Below are 19,559 nucleotides of genomic sequence, written 5' to 3' on the forward strand. Positions count from 1 at the left end.
ACAAGCCCCCCACTTCTCTACCTCCTTTCACAGACTGCTCTCCAGAAACTAGGGAGCCAAAATCTACAGGCTAAAGGGTTTTTTGGGGGGTTTTTTTGCCCAATCAGAAAATAGGACAGCCACAGTTTTAATACCTATAGCTTGGCATAGAAGCTTTTGACCCAGTTAGCAAATAGCATAATCACATTTTGACACCTATATTCAGGGGCACAGCCTAACAGAAGCAGCGGGGAGAGGTTAGGACTTTCCAAGAATGATACACTTTTCAGCATGTTTGAAACTAGCACATTTCTTGGCTAGGGAGGCTTTTGGAGAACATATTCTGAGGGCAACACATAGCCCACTCCTCCCAGATCAATCAATGCTTTTTTTGTTGTTATTGTTGTTTTTTCCAAAATGGTCTTGGTCATGAAAAGCATCAGGAAGAATTTTGCTTTTCTGAGCACAAGGTCGTGGCAAAGGCTCATTAGAGTGAAGAAATAAGGCAGAAACTGGCACCAGCATCATAGGTAGTCTAAAGTCAAGCCTGGATAGGAAGAAGGTAAACTAGCACGGGCACCTCACAGTGGGAGATGTGATCCACAGTTGTCACGTGTGACCTCAAAATCACTACGTGTTTAAAGGGCTACTAAATCCCGCTTTGTTCTCTACAAAGGTGAGCGACTATGGGGAGGGAACATTGCCCACTACCTAGTCCTTAGCACACTTCTGACTTAGAACTAGCATTAGTTCTAAGACAGAAGTTAAGTTTTTTAATGCTGTTGCAACTTATATTGTCCTGTAAAAACTAAATTAAATTAACACTCTGGTTCTTCGTTTCCGTAGGGCTTATTAACATCTACTACTTGAAATAGAGAGCATAGAGATAGAGCAAGATTTAAGCCTTTTCTAATCTCATTCTAATATAGCCATGTGGCGCTCTTCACATGGTTATTTCTCTCAGCCACCATCCTGCGCTGCCACTTCCAAGAGAATAAAGAGAGACCACTTCCTGGAACCCCCTCTTTTATTTGTTCTCCTTTACGCCCTGGCTCCTAACCTGATCCTTTCCGGGTCATCGTGCCTAGGTCAAGTTTCCCATTACCTATGTTTGGGGTGCCTCACGTGACGTCCACCCACGTGACATAAAGCTAGCAGTCGCGGGACACAAGTAAGAAGACCCCAGTATGTGATTTCTGGGCGAGGGCGTCTCCTTTACACAGTCATTTACTTAGTCTTTGGCTTCCTTTAACTCCTAAGAACATTTAACACCTTTGACCAGTCCTTGCTTCATGAAACTCTTTAACTCCCCTGGTTTCTATTACACCACATTCATTTTCCTCTTCACTCCTAGGCTTCTCTTCCTACATTCCCTTCAGTGGCTCCTAAAGGTAAGCATTCCCCAAAGTTCACCCTTATCTCTCTGCTCTAATTTCTCCCTAGTTTCTCCTGTGGATATCTGACCCATTCCCATGCATCATTTCTATTCTGATGATTACCAAATCCGTATCTCCAGTCTGAACTTCTGTCCCAATCTTCAATCTATTGATTTCAAATCTATCTAGGAAACTTCTACCTATATGTCCCACCAGAGTCATGAATATGCTTAAAATGAACTAAAATCAGAATCAACCTATTTCTCCAAAATGTCTTCTTCTGTGTACTTCCTCAGTTCTGTCTTCTACTTAGTAACCTGGCTTGTGAATCAGGGAGTCAGTCTTGATTTTTTTTCTCCATCTCTTGTAGCCAGTTACCAAGTCTTGCTGATTCTTCTTTTGTAATGGAAGTAGTAGTATGGTGTAACAAGAAGATAACTAGAACTTGGAGGCAGAAGACCTTAATTCCAGGCCAGAATGTGCTAATAACCCACTGTGTGACTTGGGTAGCCTCAGCTGCTTATCTGTAAAATAAATATTTTGGACCATTTAATCTGTAATTTGTCTGCCATTATTATTATGCCATGATTCTACTTTATCTAAATATGTTCTTTACTCTTTATTCCTACATCCAGGGCCTCATAGTCTTAGATGTAACTATTCCAAATTTCCTAACTGGTTCCCTTAGTTCCAGTGTTATGTTTCATCCTATATACCACTCTCAGATTAATCCCTAGAAAGCACCATTTCATACTCATCAAATGTCTCCTAATAAAGAAGTTAGATTAGAAGATCCCTAAGATCATAAGATCACAGATGCAGAGCTCTATGAGGAGTTTGTTTCATTCAACCCTTTCATTTTACAGATGAGAAAACTGAGGTTTAGAGAAGTAGGGTGCCAGTGGTGATAAGTATTAGAACAAGAATTCAAACCCAGATCTTCTGACTTCCTAGTCTCCATTGGACCATGTAGCTTCTATGGTCAGTTCTCATTCTAAGATTTTATGACTTTATTCTAACTACATAGATCTCTATTACTGATCAAACCTTGATGGTTAAGGATAAGAAACAGAAAAAGCAGGGGTATAGTATTAAGCAGTGGTTTATTACCAAAATCTACCAAAAATAAGGTAGATGAGATCTGTTTTTGCCACTCTCTTACTCCTAAATCCTCTAATGTAGTATACAGAATTGGGGGATATAGTTTTTTCTAGCTTTGGCTGAGTTCCAAAAGCAGTTAGGCTTTTAGAATCTTGAGGAGAGAGGCAGTTGACTGGATCTTCCGTGGAGGGAGGAAGTCAATGAGCGAGCTCTTGGATTATCTAGCTTCAATATTGAAATTTAGCCTAGCATTGATATATTTACTTAAGAAATTATTATTTTAGATAGACCCTTTATATCTTCCTTTCCTAATACCACCCTGCCTTCCCTCCCTTACCTGAGTGGCTATGGAGTTTATAAGGAGAGAAATTAGAGAGGAGTTAAATCTGTGAAGAGTTATCTAATTGACAGCATTATTTATAATTTAATCAAATCATTATTTATTCCCTTTAGATAGCATTTTGTAAAACTGAGTAAGGCAGGTCCTTGCTCAGATTCCATCTTTATTTCCCTTCCCCCACCTGAGGTTCCTGAGATAACTGATAGGGCTTTCCTTTGATCCACCTTCCTAACAAACATTCTTCAAACAAATAAACCCCTTTGTGTTTCAATAGTCCTATTTAGTGTAATTTGTCTGTTAGTTATCAAGAGGGAAGAAGAGGGAAAGAGACAACATACTCTGGGCTTAGAGGGTAGCTGGGGCATCCATCTTGAAGGAAGGTGTTACTTCAAAATAGGTCCCTTCCTGTGAAATTAACTAAAGCTTATTTGTTAATTTCAGTCTAGTCTATTTCCCTCAGCTTGTGTTAGAGTATAAGTCCCAGTCTTGTAAGCCTGCTGTGTTAGTCTGTTTAGTTTAACTTCTTTCTCCGAAGAAGATCTCTGTCTCCCTTCTGTGTTATACTCCTGACTTCAGTCCTTTTATACCCTGAATCTCCTTTAATCCCAGCCTACCTGTGGCCTAATTTATCCACTTACCAAGTCTCCAACATCCTCCTTTCAATTCCCTTATCCCAAACACCTTTCCTCAAATTACCCTCATAACACTAACCATGTAAAGTTATGTTTCTCATTAAACTTCTATTCTTTTGTATATTCAATTGATATAACTACCTTCCCAATTCACCAATTAACCCTTTCTTCATAGGTCCCTTCAAATCTTTAGGCCACTTCAAAAAAGGTCATCTTTGCTTAGGAACTTCAACTAAAATGCCATCTTAAAAACTATAATTTTCAAGTTATTACCCTCCTTTAGGTAATCTTCACATATTTTTCCTATATTTCCATGCATCTGTGATCACATAGATGCAGATTTTTCTTACATCAGTACTATCATAACCTACCCTTGTCTGCTCATCACTGGAGTTGATTGAGTGGGTCAGATCACGATTAAAGAAAGTCGCTTTGGCAACTATACAAAGGATGGACTGTAGTGGGGAAAAGAATGCAGAGATAATTGGAGAAGGATGCAGTGATAATTTAGTCAGGAGGTAATGAGGGCCTCAAGTGAAGTGATAGCTGTATCAGGAGAAAGAATGAATCAAATTCAAGAGATACTGTGGAGGTAGAAATAGCAAGATCAGTCAATTGACTGGATAGGCGGGATAAAAGAGGATATGAGAACAGTTCCAGGCTACAAACCATTGAGAATGGAAGAATGGTGGTGCCTTTGATAGAGAACTGGGAAAATACCAGGGCGCTCTCTCTCTCTCTCTCTCTCTCTCTCTCTCTCTCTCTCTCTCTCTCTCTCTTTTATTATTTTAGATGCCTCTGAAGCACCCAGTTGGAAATGCCCATGAGGCAGCTGGTGATGCAGTGCTGAAGTTAAGGGAAGAGATAGACAGGTCAGATATATAGGTCTGGGAGTCATCTACATAAAGATGACCATTAAATTCTATATCATGGTATCTGATGAGGTCATGGAGAAAAGGTAAAGAGAGAAAAGATGAAGGAGTCCAAGGCAAAGTTTCAGGAACACCTGGAGTTAAAAGATATGATACAATGATGGGCCAGCAAAGGCAAAATAAGGAGCAATTAGGTTAGAAAAGACAAAAGGAGGCAATATCATGAAAGCCTGCCTACAGAGGAAAGAGTGTAGTAAGAAAAGAGCTTGGTCAACAGTATCAAACAAGGAAGAGAACTCAAGAAGGAAGAGGAAAAAAAAAAAACCACCAGCTAGTTTAAACCATTCATTTTACAGATTTGCAGTAGAGGTCCTGGAAGGGCCTTCTTCCCTTTCTTTTCATTTCAAAACCTCTTGTTCCACATCATACTCCACAGTCTTCCTTTCCCTCAGATTGCAGGACAGATACATTTTTGGAGAAGAGGCCCAAAGGAAGAAAGTGACTAGACCAAAATATCAAACAAGAATGAAAAATATTCTCTTTCCTTCTCCCCAGTACCCCCCTAATTGTTTTTCCTTCTATTGACTATTCATTAGTTCATAACTGATTTTTTAAAATTATGTTTGTTGAATATAATTTTATATTTCTTGCCTTTAATTTTAAAATCTAGTGAGGGAAAACTTTAATTTTTCTTAAATAAATAAGCTATTTCTTTATGTGGTACTCAATTCGTTCATTGGATCAACTGTTCTAAATAGAAAAAAACAGGTCCCCCAACCCTGTCTGCTTAACAAGAATAGTTTGTCAATAAATAACAGGTATATTTATGAAATTTCTAAGTCTGAGGTAAAAGTAATAAAAACAAAATTTAAAGGTATCTAATATATTCATAATATGCTTCATTTTATGTTATGCAAAAATGCTATAAACTTTTTTTTCCTTGGCTATGTACATATTTAATCTTGGATTCTCCTTGCCCCAAGTCAAATGCCTCTGAGGCCAGGGACTCTTCATTTTTGTTTTTGTATCTCCAGAAACTAGCACAGTAAGAAATTAGCAATAATAATAATAGTTAACATTTGCATAGGGCTTACTATTTGCCAGGCACTATGCTGAGTGCTTTATAATTATTATTTCTTTTGAGCCTCACCACAACCCGGGGAGGTAGGTGCTATTGTTAACTTCATTTTACAGATGAGGAAGCTGAGGCAATAAGGAATTAATGGTGCCTTGCCCAAGGTCATATAGCTAAATGTCTGAGATCCAATCTGATCTCAGGTCTTCATGACTTCAGGCCTGGGACTATATCCAATATGGTCAGAAGTCATAGTGGGAGTAAGGGGGGGAGGGGAGGAGAGGAAAGTGTGGAAGGAAATATAAGGGCTACAATTTAAGGAAAATTGAAATATGGTGTTAATTATAATTATTATTGTTATTAATTATGGTATTAATTAGTTAATGTTATATATTATGTATTATATAATAATATGTTATTAATTAGTTTAAATAATGCCATTTGGGGTTATGAGTCCCAATTTTTTCTGTTCATACTGCTGAAACTAAATTGGATTTCTTCTCTTTTAGTGAAACATCTAAGAATTCCTTAAAATATTTCTTGCTGAAGTTGGAATGCCACTTTACTTGGAACTTACAGAAGGAAGACATTGAAGTACCTTATACAGAAGAAAGAATTGATGATCAGCTGGAATATCTGACCATTAAATCCAAAGTCTCACTTTTCAACCTACTAGCCTATGTGAAACATCTGAATGGCCAAAATAAAGAGGCTTTAGAAAGCCTAAAAAATGCCGAAGGAAGCATTCAACAGGACTATGCTGACCAAATGGAAAAGCGAAGCATCGTGACCTGGGGAAACTATGCCTGGATCTATTATCACATGGACAGACTTCCTGAAGCCCAGACTTACTTGGACAAGGTGGAAGCAAGTTGTAAGAAGCTGTCAAGTGCCTTCCAGTACAAGGTTGACCTTCCAGAGATAGACTGTGAAAAAGGCTGGTCTCTGCTCAAATTTGGAGGGAGGTATTATGAGAGGGCCAAAGCCTGTTTTGAAAAGGCCCTGCAGTCAGACCCTGAGCACCCTGAATTTAACACTGGATTTGCCATTGTCATGTACCGTATGGATGACTTTCATAAAGATGGGACTGATAGTAAAAGCCTTTCTCTGAGCCCTTTGAAGAAGGCACTTAGCCTGGATCCAGAAAGTACATTTCTGAAGGTTCTCTTGGCACTAAAGCTTCAGGATATAGATGAAAGCTCTAAAGGAGAAAAATACATTAAGGAAGCCCTTGACCAAGTACCAGTTGGCCCCTATATCCTTCGCTATGCAGCAAAATTTTACCGCCGACAAAACAACCCAGAGAAGGCTATTGAGCTCTTAAAAAAAGCCTTCAGACTGGTACCAACCTCTGCTTTCCTCCATCACCAAATGGGCCTTTGTTATAGGTCTCAAATGATCCAAATCAAAAAGGCCACAAGAAACAAGCCAAGGGGAAAGGACAAAGAGGAAGTTGACAGGCTAGTCCGAACTGCTATATTTTATTTTGAAGCAGCCATTAAACAAAAACCTTTGTTTGTGTTTGCTTACTTAGATTTAGCCAATATGTACTCTGAAGCAAATCGGTTTAGTGATGCAGAGGAGATATTTAAAAAAGTCCTGGGCCTGGAGCATGTAAGAGAAGAGGAGAAGCAACAAGCCCATTTCCATTATGGCCGCTTCCTGGAACATAGCAGGAAGGCTCAAGATGTCGCCATTTACCATTATTTAGAAGGGATAAAGATAAATCCCAAGTCTTGCACCAAACTTGTAGGGGCTTTACAGAAATTAGCTGCCAAACGGCTAAGTCAGAATTCTTTAGATACAAAGAGTTTGGGAGCTCTTGGCTTCATTCACAAGCTGAAGGGAGAAAAGGAAGAAGCTTTACAATATTATGAAAAGGCCCTGAAGCAGGATCCTAGTAACACTGAATATATCAGTGCCCTGTTAGAGCTGCGCCTCTCCATTTAAAATCCCACATTTTAGAGTATGTTTTTTAAAGTTATTAAACAAATAAAAATTTTTTAATATTTTTTAAACATACTCTGAAGTATGGGCAGCTAGATGGCCCAGTAGACAGAACATTGGGCTAGAGTCAGGAAGACCTTAATTGAAATCCAGCCTTAGACACTTATGAGCTGTGTGACCCTAGGCAAGTCACTTAGCCCTGTTGGCTTCAGTTTCCTCACCTATAAAATGATCTGGAAAAAGAAATGACAAACCATTCCAGGATCTTTGCCAAGAAAATCCCAAATGGGGTCATCAAGAGTTGGACATGACTGAAACAAATGAACAAAAACCATTTTTTAAACCTTTTTATAATTTTTTTTTACTTATTACTTTACATGCATAGCACATTATAAGGCTCAGATATTAGTCAAAAAGGGGACATGTAGTTTTAGCACCTTGCTGAGAGACAGGTATCTGAGTCTCTTACTGAGAAAACACAGACAACTCCTCTGATTGATTCCCAAAGACTGGACTTGCCTCCTGTTATCTGTTGACTTAGGACCAGGAAACTGGAGGAACTGTGGTCCAAAAGCATGACTTGTGGGACTCCAGCCATCACTTGGATTCTTTTCCCAGGTCTTCTTCTCTTCTGAGATTTCCAGATTCCAGTATAGCAAGGTGAGGAGGTGAGGGAGGGCAGAGTATTCTCTTCTACCATTTGGTCAGTTGTCTTGGGGCATAAATAGTAATGTGCATAAGTCTTTTAAGTTTGAACCATTAATCAGACTATGAACCAGTGTCAAGATGATTTGAAAACAAACTTCTGAAAATATGGAAAAAAAACTGCCTCTGAGAATTTTCACACTATACCCTAAACCTAAAAATAACAATAAACCTGGCCCCCAAATCTAGCATAAGTAGAAAGTTGCTAGTGTTCAGTAGAAGTGAAAAATGCATATTTCTTTATACATAGCATTCATTATAAAATGATATTGGATCTTCTAGCCAGGGAAACATAAGAATAAATAAAAGCAAGTTATTTCTGGATCTTCTAGCTAGGAAAAAAAATTTAGCCAGCTCCCAGATCAAAACTATTTTTTTTTTATCAAATGTAAATATTAAGAGAAAACAGAAGTTTCAGAAGTTTTGGGGCCATGAACAGCAAATAATACTGTGTTTGAGCTAATCTGGACCCCTAAATGAGAAGAATTATGGGGTTCAACCTCAACTGGAATAGTAATCCTACTTTTTTGGTCTTCTGCCAAATGTATATTTTGAGTCTTGCTGAGAAGTTTTTGAGATGTTTTTCTTTTGACTGAAGGTAGCTTGAACCTCCTGGGAATCTTCTGGACTCTTTCAATTTCATAGCTTCCAAAGTGCTATCAAGGAGCCAGTTGCTAAAGGGCTCTAGGACATCAGGGGCTGCTTAATTCCTGTGATTCTTTCCCTGACTTTTGTTCACGTTCTTTCTTTTGCTTTAAACAAATTTATCTTCATAATCATGGTATTATTAGAATATGTAGAAAGTTAACTAACTGCACTTTCCCAAGTGAAACTCTCAAAGAATGAGAACAAGGGAAACCATAACTAGGACTATTTTCACCTGAAGCCTAGGGGTGGGAGTTAGTTGTGGTAGATGACAGATATCACCAGAAGTGAGAACAATAGGTACAGACAGTCATTCTTGGATTTGGGGGAGTCCCAGCCTAAACATTGAAGGGGTTGGAGGAGAAGGGATGCCCTGTGTGAAGCTAAGATGAGGGGAGGTATTATCCATTGCATTGAGTGGGAGCCACTATAGGACCTTGGGATGAGGCATTCAGACTGCAGTTACTGCCCAGAGGTGGAGTGCTCTTCCAATGAAGAAATGTGCCCCACCCCTCTAGATGTCAGTGCCTTGGGGCAAAGCCCCTGCTTTCTACCTCCCCCAACACCAGTTACAACTCTGTTATCAAAGAGGACTAATCTTTCCTTAGCTCTAAGGGCGGGCAAGGGAGGAAATATAACACCACTCTACTGCCTTTATTCCTTCATATCCATCATTACAAAACTCAAGATCATCACCCTGAATCCTGGAAAAGAAAAGAAAGATCCACAAGAGACATTCAACAACTCTATGAAAGGCTCTGGCTGACTAACAACCCAACCTAGAGGCTTCAAACTCATTTTTCTTTCCCTTGATGAACTACTGAATCAATCCAAAGAGAGAAAGTGAATATGATAAAAAAAAAAAAAAAAAAAGGTTAAAGAGACAAGAAGGAGAGAAACATGAAGAAGACCATCTATGAACTAGACATTCCTAAATAGAACAGTCATGAGATGGGGGAAAGGAGGATAGAAGCTACTAAAATGGGAAGGGAGCAGTGAACAGGCCACCAATAAGTCTATAAGTCTGTCCCTGGTATATGAATTGATGTTCAAATTAGCCTAGATCTTTGCTCCCTTATTCAAAAAAATTTAAGTATTTCCCCAAAGGAGAATAGTCAGCATTTGCAACAAGAATGAAGTCAACAGTAGAGTTTTAATTCTTCTGAGCTTTTATGAATTATAGCTTGCCAGTGTCCGTTTCTGTTAAAGTCCTTAATAGCAGTTATGGAATTTAGAGAAGGCTTCACAAAAGAATTAGATCAGCTGCGAGTAAAGAAACAGCATTGACTAATAATGCATCACAAGGGTCAGGCACTACACTCAGAAGCATACAAGAGAAGAATACAGCCATGGTGATGACCACAGCTTTGGAGGGACAGGGAGAACTGGAATTGACAGTGAGGCTTTAGAGAGGCTGCCTGGTCATACCTGATTCTATCATTTTCTCTAGTCGAGGTTCTCTAGTGGAGTTCAGAATTCCCTTCATGCCAAGGCAGCTGAAGATCATGGATTTTATAAAGAAGAACAGCCTGACTCAGATCTATCTCCTGGATTTCCTATATTTGATGTCACAGACAGGAAGGCACAATATTAGCTGAAAAAGACTGGCTGAATCATATAAAGAATAGAAGTATAATAGGTTGGTAATAGAGAAGCAATCCTTCCAATGTAATAAAGTTAATTGGAATTTGGAGCCTGACTATACACATTTGTATGTCTACTCACCCTCAGCTGACTTTTTGACTCATTGTAATATATTCACTTATATTCCCCTAAGCTCCATAAGGATCAAGGGATCTTTTAGGATCATTTATTTCTCATTAATAAATATGTAATCTCTTTTCAGTAAATGAATGAATTATCCAAAGTCCCTACTTTGGTTTGTTAAATATGAAATATTTGATATACTGGAGAACCCTTTCCCATGAATAATTACTCTCCTTTCTCTGTAATTCAATAAATATTAAAATGTTCAACTTGCTTATTTTTTTCTCTTGCTCTTATTCACACCAGTTCAAACCTCCAAATCATTTATCCTTCAAGTGACCCCACATAATCCTTATGAAAGTCTGATATGTCCATTTCATGACAAGCATACTTGTGTTTGAACCTCTCAACTCCTGACTTTAAATGAAACCTGGTTTTCCCTTCAGACTGGTCTTTCTGTTGCAGCTCTCTTAACAGGATTCTGATTTTTCTCTACTAACAAAGACAATTTTCACTAAAGTCTGAGGCAACAATATCCAAGCAACTCAAGGTTTGGATCCAGCATTATACTCTGAGGAAGATGGACTGACCTAGGATGCATGTGGGGTTGTAGGGAAGGAAGGGAATATTAATAATTGACTTTACATAGTCTATTAAGTTTTATTACATACTTTTAATAACTCGGGTAAGTTTAGTACAAGTGCTTTTTTCTCCATTTTATAGATGAAGAAACTAAGGCTCAAAAAGATAATTTGGCTTGCCCATGGTCCCAAAGTTTGAAAATTTCAGAACTAAACTCCAATCTCAACATGCTTTCAACTCTGTCCAAACCAACTCCTCCATAGTTTATGCTGGACTTTTTCCTACTATTCCACTTGGTGACCTCATTTACTTCCAAGTCTTTGATTATCATCTATATGCATATTATTCCCAGATTTCTTTAGTAAGGCCCAATGTCTCCCTTGATCTCTGTCTCTCTGACATATGAAATTCAACATGTTAAACACAGAAATCATTATGCCCATCCCTCTTATCCAAACTTTCCTATGATAATTGATTATTGATACCAATATTAGTTTTATTTTTTTTTTAAACCCTTACCTTCTGTCTTGGAGTCAGTACTGTATACTGACTCCAAGGCAGAAGAGTGGTAAGGGTAGGCAATGGGAGTCAAGTGACTTGCCCAGGGTCACACAGCTAGGAAGTGTCTGAGGCCAGATTTGAACCTAGGACCTCCCATCTCTAGGCCTGGTTCTCAATCCACTGAGCTACCCAGCTGCCCCCTCAACATTAGTTTTAACAACAAAATTGGGTTTAAAGGAAATCTGATTCTCTCTGCCTGGGATTTTCTGGTACATAGGTAAAGTAAGGTAAGCCTCTTAAACTTTAAAACTATACATTAATGATAAAAGACAAAAATGGTATTTACACATGTAAATTTCATATTTACACATGTAAATACCATTTTTGTCTTTTATCATTATTATATATATATATGAGAGGTAGTTCCCCTCTCTTAGCTGGTCACTGAGGCAGGGAAGAAGGGAAAAATTAGAATGAGGAAAAAGGGGAATTAATTTTAAAGGTTAATATTTATGACTTTGGGGAAACTACTAATGATTCTGAAATGTACTTGTGGAATTGTGAAGTAATTCAGCTTTTGATTCTGTACAAAACTTAATGATGAAGTGTTATATTGAATCTCTGGGAGCTTGAAGATCACCTTTGATTGACAAATAAGTCAGTTGGATGGAATGTTCCCAGGGAAGTCATGTGAGAGGCAGGAGGGGGCAGTTGAGAACCCTGGAGAAATTCTGGGTCTTTGACCTGTGCTGAGGCTGGAGATCGGTGGATCCTGGTCTTGGAGTAAGAGGGTGCAAACATCTCTCTGCAAACTCTTCCTGTACTTGAGATACCGTTCCAACCTGTACCTGACCACCACCTTGGTGTCTACTGCCCCTAGATATTAGGAGTTACATCATCTAGATATCTAGGTTTCCCAGGGCCGGGGAGGGATCCGGGAAGTGGGCAGGAGAGGAAGAAGAGGGTGGAAAGGGTGGAAATAACTCAACTGTAAGGCTGAAGATCTATTGAAGAAGAAGTCAAAATATCCCAACAGTTTACCTACTCTGGTTTAGTCCTGGCCAGGCTGAACCAGAGGGAAGCTACATTGATTCTTCATCTGCTAGCAGTTGAGATTTCATTAGTAATCATTAGAATAGGGTCTCCTATACCACAGTCCTTTACCTTATCCTTCTTGTTAATATAAAGTTTAAAGTACCTACCTAAAGCAGTGTCAAAGCTTGTTTTGGGAAGGGAGAAATCACAGAATACAAGGCATTATCCTAGCTAAAGAGCCCAAATCAACATATCAGTTAACCCCAGGTGGGTCCTGAAGGGATATACCTCTTAGACCTGAAGGATCCTGCCTGGGCAACAGTTATAAGGGAGAAGGGTCATCTTATTCTCTTTGTACATCAAGTTACCATCTCAAATAGATCAAGAGACTCCCAATAATTATAACAGAAGGAATTGTCTATTCTCACTAGGATTTTAAATGAATAATGGTTACAGATTTGAATGTTTGGACATATCTAGGATATTTGAGTTAACTGAAAACTGGGAATATGATGTTTTCTCTAAATGTTATGGGTAAACAGCCTAATTGGTAAAAAAGACTTTTTTTTACTTTGGGAAGCAAACCTCTGATAAAAACCATCCTAGCCACTTAAGTGAAGATAAGGTCTAATACAATAAGTGTGCATAAGAATTAGTACCAGCTTTCTAAAAGAAATTGTGTTTGTCTCCATCTCCATCTCTGTCTCTATCTCTCTGTCTCTCTCTGTATCTCTATCTCTCTTTCTGTCTCTCTCTCTCTCTCTCCCTCCCTCTATCTCTCTCTCTCTCTCTCTCTCACTCTCTCTCTCTCTTTCTCTCTATGTGTCTCTCTTTCTCTGTCTCTGCATCTCCCTGTCTCCCTAACTCTCTGTCTCTCTCTCTGTTTCTATCTCTCTCTCTCTGTGTCTCTCTTTGTTTCTCTCTCTGTCTCTCCCTGTCTGTCTCTTGGTCTCTCTCTCTGTCTGTCTCTGTCTGTCTGTCTGTCTCTGTCTCTCTGTCTCTCTCTCTCTCAACAACACTGGACTTCCTAGTGTACATCCTACATGGTCCCCCCCCTTCCCCCGCCTGCTTGTACCCTGGCTGCTGGTCTCTATGCCTAGATTGCTCTCTCTCTATTCACCTCTGCTTCCTGGCTTCTTTGGTTTCCTTCAAGACTAATTTCAAATCTTGACTTCTACGAAATGCCTTCCTGGGTTTCCTCAGTTGTGCATACAAATTTTTCCACGTTATGCCTCCCATTCATAGGTGAGTTTTTTGAGGTCAGGGATCATGTTCAAGATAAGTGTGTGTGTGTGTGTGTGTGTGTGTGTGTGTGTGTGTGTGTGTGATAATAGGTGGGAACTAAGGGAGTTATAGGTCAACAGTGAGCAGTTCTTGTAGGGTAACATGCCCTGTACATAGTAAATGTTTAGGAAATATTCATTGACTCACTGACTTTGGTTATTAAAAATCATCAACTCATATCTCAATTTTGGTTTGCATGTCTGAGGTTGTCAACCCTTGTGCTAGCTAAATGACAGAACTATAGATTTTAAAGTCAAAAGGGACCTCAGAGATCACCAAATCCAACATCTTCAAATCATGTCTGAGGCACACTGTTAAGATTCATTTTGCGGGGAGCAGCTGGATGGTTCAGTGGATTGAGAGCCAGGCCTAGAGACTGGAGTTTCAAATCTGGCCTCAGACACTTCCTAGCTGGGTGACCCTGGGCAAGTCACTTAACCCCCATTGCCTAGCCCTTGCTGGTCTTCTGCCTTAGAACCAGTACATGGTATTGATTCCAAGACAGAAGATGAGGGTTTAAAAAAAAGATTCATTTTACAGATGAGAATACGGATGCACAGAAATTTTAAGAGACTTGTCAAAGTTGTTAATGGCCCATCTGAAATTGGAGGTCAAGAATCTCCTGATTCTTACGTCAGTCAGTGTTGAATCGACCCCAGCACACGACCTCTTTACCTTGCTCAGTTTACGGAGGTCAGTCCTGTCTAGCAGAACCGAATCATCAGGTACTCTTGCCATTGGGACTGGCCAATTTTCTGTGAGAGGTCCTCTCGTGTTTCCAGTAGATGGCAGCTCTGCCTCTGATGTGCTTGTGGATTCAGGCAGGTCTGCTATTAGAGGATTTGAAATTCTGTCAGAGGGCCGGGAAAAAAACCAATCCATCTTCTGTCACAAAAGATTCTCCTCAAAGTTTTTATGTTCTAGAGATGCAGAATATAAGCATGGTTCTTGCTTCATAAAACAAGAAATCCCTCCTCTCATTGTGGTGAACTAAAGTTTATTCCTAAACGGAATGTTAGAACCAAAAGGAACTAAAGTATCCCTCTGGTTTCGGTGAGTTAGCAGACAGAAAGAAGGTGGCAGCTCTTGGACTTTTGTCAAAGGACCAATTCCTTACTGTGTTGTAGAGGTGAGTGAGAACTGCAAACAGTTTTGTGGGCTGAGGAGCAAAGTCTGAGATATTACCCAAGCATACATCACTCAAGGCCACATCTACCAAGATGAACTTTTAAAATAAATCCAGTCCCTTCAGCATTGTCTAATAACCCACCACTATTTTTGACAAAAGTACAACAGCAAATATGATTTATTCCAACCCAACACAGACTCAAGTTGGAAGAGATTCAGGATCTGGTCATTGGGGGAAGGTAAGGGGCTATAGATTTTAAAATTTAATATTCAATGCCTCCAAAGTATGGTATTTATAAGGATTTATTAATATTAAATCAGAGAGCTAGAGAATGCAGGGAACCTTTCCCACTGTAATGCAGGATTTATGCATTACACCACTCACCTCACATGGAAGAGAGAGGCTAGGGCCACAAGGGCTGGTGACGACTCAATTCATGTGGAAGAGAGAGAGAGAAGTTTTTCTCAAAAAACTATATACTGGGGCAGCTGGGTAGCTTAGTGGAGTGAGAGTCAGGTCTAGAGACAGGAGGTCCTAGGTTCAAACCCGGCCTCAGCCACTTCCCAGCTGTGTGACCCTGGGCAAGCCACTTGACCCCCATTGCCCACCCTTACCACTCTTCCACCTATGAGACAATACACCGAAGTACAAGGGTTTAAAAAAAAAAACAAACAAAAAACTATATACCATCACACAAAGGAAGCACATAAAGAGAAAGGAAAAGAAATTGTGGGTAATACAGAAAGGAAGTTTGGGTAATGTAGTTTCTTTTTTTTTTTAGGGATTCAAGATAATTCTAACTATACATTACCCCCTGTGATCCTTTGGGAGACCAGTCTCCCCTAATGGATCATTCAAACATAACTAATTTAGAACTTTAACTAGTGGTATATACAAATATCACAATTTTTTTAAGTGAATTTACAAAAATTGAGGGATAAAAGGGAAATAAAAGGGAGAAAGAACAAAACCAAGGTACATTGGCAAAAAGCCAATTAGGGGGCAGTCCCATTTTTTGGCATAAGAGTGACCATTCAAAATAAATGCATTCAATCCCCCAAAGTTCAAATATGCGATGTCTCAAAGTTCACTCTGGATCTTCTGTGCAGTGGGTATTCTCTACAGGCATCTTCATGGAGACTTCTGGATCCTGGGAGATAGTCTTCTGTTCTAAATTGGGGTCAAATTCAAATATATATTCACAGTAATAACATAGTCCTCCCCTGAAGAAAATAACAACACATTCCACCCCTAAAGAAGATACAGGGATACACATAGGAATCACACAGGGATACATGGTCAAGTCATAAGGTATATGAATCAATTATCAAAAACATCAAAGAATCCAAAGAAATAAAAAAGAAAAATAACCTCTGAGGGAAATATAGAATATTAAAAATGTGAAGAAAAAAGTTCTAGGAAAAAGGAAAAAATTCACAAATCACAACAGGTTCTCATATCCATGTCCCATAAGCTTTGCAACAACAATCACTCACTAACCCAGTTTAGCAGCCTGGACTACAGTAAGTTGTCACATCATGAAAGAAATTTAAAAAGAGACTATATCTCAAAACAAATGGGAAATAGCATTTCCTGGTTCAATCCTTTTCTTCACTTTCAGGTATAATGGAGCCAGAACAATTGATGTTGTGTACTTGATATAGAGTGTGGTAAAAGGAAGTCCTACGTCTTAACATATGTTAAGTGCTGCAACCTCTAGTCTCACACATGATGAAGTCTTTGCATTCTTTTGCACAGAATGTCATCAATCCCTGTAGGATTGGTTTGGTTTCTTTTTCCTTTTTTTTTTTTGTTTTGCTTGTTTGACACTTCACAAGTCAACTTCTCTGTTCCTTTGTGGTCTGTTTCTCCTTGGATTAAACATATTCATTGAGCAAAAGTCTCATAATATTTAAATAACTAGTGACAGGTTGCCATAGTCCTATACTTTTGGGGTATGCATTTATATGCTAGGCAAGTAGACATCTTATGTTATTCTAATGCAAAATCAAAACATCAGAAAATCCTTTCAATACTGGTGACATGTGCTTGGAATGTAAAAAATGAGAGAAAAAAATCAAATACTGTATGGCACATGTAGGAAGAAAACACAAATATTAAAAATGTGTAGTTTCATAATCACAGAGGTAAAGTATAGAGGCTAATTTCCAAAAATAAGATTCATTTCCTCTTTAACTTGCCATGATCTACAGTGTGAGTGCAAATGAGGTAGATGAAGCAATAATACCTTCAAGAAAATACAAAAGGGAGAGAGTTCCGGGTTAAGATGGCGGCAGAGTAAGAAGCAGCTCTTAACCTCTCCTGACCGAAACACACAAAACTCCTCAAGGGGACATAAAAACAAGTCCAGACAAACGGAGGAACCCCACAACAGGGCACAGCGTGGAAGGTACATGGAATCGAGACATTTCCAGGCTATAAAGGGCTCTCACTAAATCGCGGGCTGAGCAACCGCCCCACCCCCACCCCCTCCACACACAAGATCTAGAGCTCTGAAACCAGCTAAAAAGAAATAGAGCAAGTTTGGGGCACCCATCGAGTCATTGGCAGCTCCGGGACCTGTTCCTGAGAGCAGCAAGATTTAAGACCCCAGTAAGCCAGAGAACGCAAGAGAAATCTGAGCGCTGGAGCAGAGACCGGACGCTGGGCGCAGAGCGCAGGCTGAGCAGAGTACAGGCATGGGCGGAGGCAGGGGTGGAGGCAGACACAGCCAGGAACTAAAGCTCTGAAAACCTGAGTGGGGAACCAGTGCAGACGGGTATACGACTGTGGAAGCAGCGCCCTGAGACTTGTAAAGGAACCTCCTGCAGAGGACCAAGCAAGGGGATCCACCAGGGGGCTTGACCGCGGACAGACACTGAGCGCGAGGATAAACCTGAGAAGCTGCTGGGCTAATGATGGCTACCCAGACTCAGGAAATTCAGAAGAGAAAGAATAACAAGAAAAAGAAGCCTTTAACACTCGACAACTTTTACACAGAGAAAATCCAGACAACCGAGCAAACAGAGGAGGAGAACAAACAAGCATCCGGACCCTCCTCAAATAAGGAAAACTCCTCACAAGCTATGGAAGAGTTCAAAACTGAGATTTTGAGGAAAATGGAAGAGATCTGGCAAGAAAATAACTGTTTAAAAGGTAAAATCATGCAATTGAACACCAGAAATGACCAGATTGAAAAGGAATACCAGAAGATTACGGCCGAAAACCAGAAGATTATGGCCGAAAACAAGAAGATCATGGCCGAAAACCAGAAGATCATGGCCGATAACCAGAAGATTACGACCAAAAACCGAAAGATTATAGCGGAAAATCAATCCCTAAAGGCTAGAATTGAGCAATTGGAAGGCAATGATCTCTCAAGACAACAAGAACAAATAAAACAAAGTCAAAAGACTGAAAAAATAGAAGGAAACATGAAATATCTCAATGAGAGAGTGACAGACCAAGAAAACCGGTCTAGAAGAGACAATTTGAGAATAATTGGTCTTCCAGAAAAACCAGAAATTAATAGAAACCTGGGCTCCGTACTAAAAGAAATTATTCAGCAAAATTGCCCTGAAGTCCTACAACAAGAGGGCAATATAGACATCGAAAGGATTCATAGAACACCCACTGCATTCGACCCAGAGAAGAAATCGGTTAGAAATATTATTGCCAAATTCAAAAGCTTTCAAGCAAAAGAAAAAATCTTACAAGAAGCCAGAAAGAGACAATTCAAATATCAAGGAGCACCAATCAGGATCACACAGGATCTGGCAGCCTCCACACTAAAAGACCGTAAGGCGTGGAATACAATATTCAGAAAGGCAAGAGAGCTGGGCCTGCAACCACGGATCAACTACCCATCAAAACTGACTATATATTTCCAGGGGAAAGTATGGGCATTCAACAAAATTGAAGAATTCCAGATATTTGCACAGAAAAGACCAGGGCTGAATGGAAAGTTTGATATCGAACCACAAAAATCGAGAGAAACCTGAAAAGGTAAATAAGATACAGAGGGAAAAGAAAGAAAACTTATAATTTTTAAATTTGCCTTTTTAAGGGCCTCAGTGAGATCTAATTATCTGTATTCCTATGTAGAGAAATGTTATGTATAATTCTCTGTAGTGAACTCTATTCACTATTATAATATTCACTATTATAGTAATCAGAAGAATAATTCACAGGGTGAGGGTGGAACACTAAATAATCTAAGATGACGTGGGGGATGGGAAAGAGGGGGTAAATAGCAGGGGACACCAAGAGAAACATGAGTGAATAAGAAAATAGAATATTCTATTACACACAAAGAGGGCTTGAGAGGGAGAGGGGACAAATACTATTAGAAGAAGGAGAGGAAGAGAGCATAAAGAGGTAATAATCAAACCTTACTCTTAGTGTAATCAACCCGGAGAGGGAAGAGTAGCTCTATTATCCATTGGGATAAAAAACTCTATCTAACCCTACTGAGAAAGTCAGAAGGGATAAACCAAGGGGAACAGGGGAGAGGGAAGGTCAAAAAAGGGAGGGGAGAAGGGGGAGGGAATTCATAAGGCCTTTAAAAACAAAAAGAGGGGGGAAAAATAAGGGAGGGAGTAGAAAGGGAAGTTAATCAAGGGAGGGGATAAGGGATAGGGTCTTAATAG

The 19,559-nt window shown here is 39.5% G+C and overlaps 1 protein-coding gene across 1 annotated transcript; it reads left to right on the forward strand.

The window, feature by feature from the left end:
- The first annotated feature begins 4,336 nt into the window (after positions 1 to 4,336).
- Positions 4,337 to 7,325, forward strand: LOC123234278 (interferon-induced protein with tetratricopeptide repeats 5-like). The gene is made up of 2 exons (XM_044660199.1): positions 4,337 to 4,386; positions 5,885 to 7,325. Exons 1-2 carry the CDS (start codon positions 4,337 to 4,339, stop codon positions 7,323 to 7,325), a joined length of 1,491 nt encoding a protein of 496 aa, XP_044516134.1.
- Positions 7,326 to 19,559: the final 12,234 nt, after the last annotated feature.

The sequence above is a fragment of the Gracilinanus agilis genome, chromosome 2 (genome assembly GCF_016433145.1).
Source record: "Gracilinanus agilis isolate LMUSP501 chromosome 2, AgileGrace, whole genome shotgun sequence".
Lineage (NCBI taxonomy): Eukaryota > Metazoa > Chordata > Mammalia > Didelphimorphia > Didelphidae > Gracilinanus > Gracilinanus agilis.

What these genes read in the sequence shown, in the direction of transcription:
- LOC123234278 (XM_044660199.1), top strand. Translation starts at nt 4,337, where the DNA reads ATGACCATTAAATTCTATATCATGGTATCTGATGAGGTCATGGAGAAA. An exon ending in GATGAGGTCATGGAGAAAAG is followed by an intron (nt 4,387 to 5,884) that starts GTAAAGAGAGAA and finishes CTTCTCTTTTAG; the next exon opens with TGAAACATCTAAGAATTCCT.